Genomic DNA, 3,863 nt, shown 5'->3' with positions numbered 1-3,863 from the left:
CCCCCGAACGAGCCTCGGGTAAAAGAAGACTCTTTAAACACCCACCTCCCCTTCCTTGACGATCTTCTCCACCTCGAAGTTCGGCGTCTCACCCACCCCGAGTAGCCGCAGCCGGTTCTCGTGGTGCGCGAGGAGCGACGGCCGGTGGCCGACGGAGACGTAGGTGATGCCCGGGATCTTCCCGAGCTCGCCGTACATGACGGCCTCGTTGTTGAGGTCGAGCGCGGACGTCGCCTCGTCGAGGATCGCGAGCGCGGGGCGGTTGACGAGCACGCGCGCGAAGCTGAGCCGCTGCTGCTCGCCGAGGCTCAGCTCGTCGCCCCAGTCGCGGACGTCGTCGAGGTCGACGCTGTCGGCGATGCGGCCGAGCTGCACCGCGCGGAGCGCGCCGAGCAGCGCGCCGTCGTCGCCGCCCGCGGGCGACGCCGCGACCGTCGACGGGTAGACGAGCTGCTGGCGGAGGCTGCCGAGCGTGCAGTAGGGCCGCTGGGGCAGGAACATGGTGTCGGCCGCCGGCGGGCGGACGACGGCGCCGGAGCCCCGGTCCCAGAGGCCCGCGACGGCGCGGAGCATCGACGACTTGCCCGTGCCGCTGTCGCCCATGATCAGGAGGTGCTCGCCGCGGTCCACGGCGACGCTCACCTGCGAGGGCGCGTGGGTCGTGAGTTCGTAGGCTCCGGACGAGGCTACGTAGGCGCCTAGGCACCTACGTAGCCCGTGAAAGCGGTGCCTACGTGGGCTCTAGAGGCTGCAGAGCCGAGGCTCCAGAGGCTTCAGAGGCGTAGCCCGTGAAAAGCGGTGCCTCGGCTCTGCGTAGCCTCGCAGGCGCCCACGTAGGCACCCACGGAGCCACTCTGACGCTCACGTCGCGGAAGAGCTCGCGCTGCCCGTCGGGCGTGCTCAGGCTCAGGCCCTCGAGGCGCAGCGCGCCGTCGGCGACCTCCGAATTCTCGACGCGCGCGACGTCGTCGTCCGCGCCGTGGTCGTCGTCCTCGCCCCCGAGGCGGAAGGTCGCGGTCGCGTTCGCGCCGCGGAACGACTCCATGCGCTCGACGAACGTCGACAGGCGGTTGAGCCCCGCGGAGAAGGACGAGATGCCCTCGAACTGGTTCACGATGATGGACAGGTCGTTGAGCACGTGGTTGAACGCGCCCGTCGACTGGGTGATGACGCCGAGCTCGATCGTGCCCGCGAAGTAGAGCGGCGAGACGACGAGCACGGGCAGGATCTGGATGAGGTACGTGTACGCCGTCGTGAAGAACTCGAGGTTCCGCTGCGTGCCGAGGATGCCGCGCTTGTTCTCGACGGCCTTGCCCAGGCGGTCCGTGACCTCGGCCTCCTCCTGCTGCTCGCCCTGGTAGAACCTGCGCGGGCGCGTAGGTCCTAGGTCCGCAGGCTCCGGACGGCGCGACCGCGGCGTCCGATCCACACAGCGCGCGCCGGGGCATGTCCGAGGGGAGGCGGACGGCGCGCGCGTCGATCCGACGGGGCCCCAAGAGGAGAGACCGGGGCCATGTAAAAAAAATGCCTTCTTCACTGGGCAGGACGCGATGGACTCGGCGTTCTCCCGGAGCCGCACGAGCGAGTACCGCAGGTCCGCCTCGCGCCTGTGCCGAATTCAACCTCTGGTTTGGGTGGTCCTGACCAAACTTCAGAATTCTCTAGCTCGGTCAAATCGAAGTCGATTCGGCTGATTTGTGGACGAATCGATTGCTCTCGTCGATTTCTCGAAGCAAAGCCGAAGAGGTCGCGTCGAAACTGTCGCGTACGCTCACATTGAAGTCGAGTTGAAGATTTGAATTCGGCCCAGCCTCGCGCAGCAGCTGCTCCGCGTTCTGGCCCACGAGCGTCTTCCCGAGCTGGACCGTCGTGAAGGACCCGACGCCGGCGTAGACGAAGATGGCGTAGAACAGGTTCGGGTAGATGCTGTAGAGGATGCCGGAGAAGGACACGAGGTCGATCGCGGCCGTCATCAGCGTGATGAAGAAGTCGAGCGACACCTTCGTGAAGGCCGTCACGTCCTCCGTCAGGCGCTGGTCCGGGTTGTCGATGTCGCGCTCGAGCTCGACCTTGTAGTAGGCCTGGTCGCTGTAGTACTGGCGCGCGAGCTCCGTCGTCATCCACTCGCGCCAGTTGAGCGCGAGCCGCTGGCGCTGGAACTTGTAGAGCACGGTGAGCGGCGTCGCCACGGCGAGGCCGACGGCGTAGTAGAGCGTCTTCTCCGCGAAGACCGCCTGGTCCTTGGCGCTCAAAGCGCTGTAGAAGTCGCGGCCGACGAAGCTGAAGATGACGGAGATGCTGCTCTGCGCGAGGACGAGCGCGAGGAGCAGGCCGAACTGGAGCTTCGCGCCGTCGGCCTCCTTGAAGTAGGGCGTCGCCAGCCGCCAGAAGAGGCGCAGCCGCTCCTGCACGGGGATGTCCGGGGCCTCGACGACCGCATCGTCGCCGTCGCTCGCGAAGAGCACCGGCGCACGCGCCGCGAAGGCGCCGCGCCGTGCAACCGGGATGGTGGAGCGCGACGGCGCGATGCCGCGCCGCGGCGGCGCGACGAGTCCCAGCGCTGGGACGCAGATGGCCAATAGCAGCACTGCATGACTGCGTGCCATCATGCTGCCGTGGTCGCAAGGAGAGCTCGCACGCTCTCCTCAGGAGTTGAGGGCAAGATGCAGTGCAAGGTTAACAACAACACCACACAAAGTTACCCCTACAAGTCGACCTCGCGGCCCGGCGCGTCGACGCCGAGCTGCTCGCGGATCTCCTCCTGCTCCGCCTTGCGCCGCTCGCGCCGTTTCCGGTCCCGCCGCGCGCGCTTCTTCTGGAACTCGGGGTACTGCGTCGCGATGGGGCAGTTGAGGCAGCCGTTCGTCGGGCAGTTGCCGCAGCGCTTCGTCCGCTTGCCCTCGCTGACGCTGTACATGGGGCACTCGGGGCACTTGTTCGACGGGCAGTTGCTGCAGCGCATCATGTTGTTCGTCGAGATGTCGAGGAGGTTCGCGCCCGCGCCCGCGGTGCTCAGCAGGCCCTCGTTGCCCACGAGCCGGCCCTTGAAGTTGTAGGAGTAGTGCTCGGCGTCGCGCTCGCGCTCGAGGGAGACGAGCTCGTCCCAGGGCACGTAGTGGATGCAGTCGACGGGGCACGTGGAAATGGCCTCGGCGACGGTCTCGTCGTCGTCGCCCTCCTGGTTGAAGGTCCGCGCGCGGCCGAAGTCGTCCTCCATGAGGAACGTGAGCGGCGCGATGGACGCGCACATCGTGCAGCCGATGCACGTCGCCTCGTCGACGAAGACCATGCGGTCGGCGCTCACGATCGGGTCGCCGTCCTCGTCGACCTCGATGAGCTCGTGGCTCGCCACCTCGCCGAGCCGCTCGTCGACGACGACGCCCGCGTCCGCCATCATGTCCTGCTCCTCCGCCGCGAGCAGGTCCAGCGCCTCGTCCGACGACGACGACGCCTCGGCCCCGTCGTCGTCGTCGGCCGCCGCGTCGTCGTCGGCCGCGTAGGCGTCGCTCGCGAGCACGTCCAGCGCGTCGTTCGCGTAGGCGTCGCCGCCGTCATCCTCTGTTTCGCTCGCGTCGAACGCTTCCACGTTCTTCAGGAACTTGGACACCGCGTCGTCCTCCCAACTCGGCGCCTCGTCGAAGCCGCCGCCGTCCCAGGAGTCGCCGTCGCCGTCCCAGGAGTCGCCGTCGCCCCAGGCGTCGCCGTCGCCGGGCTCGCTGCGCAGCGCCGTCCGCGGCGCGGGCGCGCGCGGCGACGCGATGCGCGTCCAGGCGTGCGATGCCGGCGCGAGGAGGCCTAATCTCAGCAGGAGCACCAGACCCATTGCGCTGCAGCACCAGCGATTGGCCGCGGTGCGCGGCGCG

The 3,863-nt window shown here is 68.3% G+C and overlaps 2 protein-coding genes across 2 annotated transcripts; both read right to left on the bottom strand.

Moving 5' to 3' along the window:
- Positions 1 to 20: 20 nt before the first annotated feature.
- Positions 21 to 2,606, bottom strand: AURANDRAFT_53821 (hypothetical protein; the record flags this gene model as incomplete). The annotated part of the gene is made up of 5 exons (XM_009039310.1): positions 21 to 642; positions 866 to 991; positions 1,055 to 1,364; positions 1,548 to 1,600; positions 1,776 to 2,606. The coding sequence occupies 5 exons, from the start codon at positions 2,604 to 2,606 to the stop codon at positions 34 to 36; spliced, it is 1,929 nt and encodes a 642-aa protein (XP_009037558.1).
- Positions 2,607 to 3,073: 467 nt separating this feature from the next.
- On the bottom strand, positions 3,074 to 3,295 carry AURANDRAFT_16950 (hypothetical protein; the record flags this gene model as incomplete). Its single annotated transcript, XM_009039309.1, has 1 exon — positions 3,074 to 3,295. A coding segment is annotated over one exon (222 nt), but the record flags the coding sequence as incomplete, so codon positions are not given.
- Positions 3,296 to 3,863: the final 568 nt, after the last annotated feature.

Source organism: Aureococcus anophagefferens (genome assembly GCF_000186865.1).
Source record: "Aureococcus anophagefferens unplaced genomic scaffold AURANscaffold_11, whole genome shotgun sequence".
In the NCBI taxonomy this organism is placed as follows: Eukaryota; class Pelagophyceae; order Pelagomonadales; family Pelagomonadaceae; genus Aureococcus; species Aureococcus anophagefferens.
The sequence above is the reverse complement of the archived record's forward strand: the minus strand, read 5'-3'. Positions and strand labels throughout refer to the sequence as shown.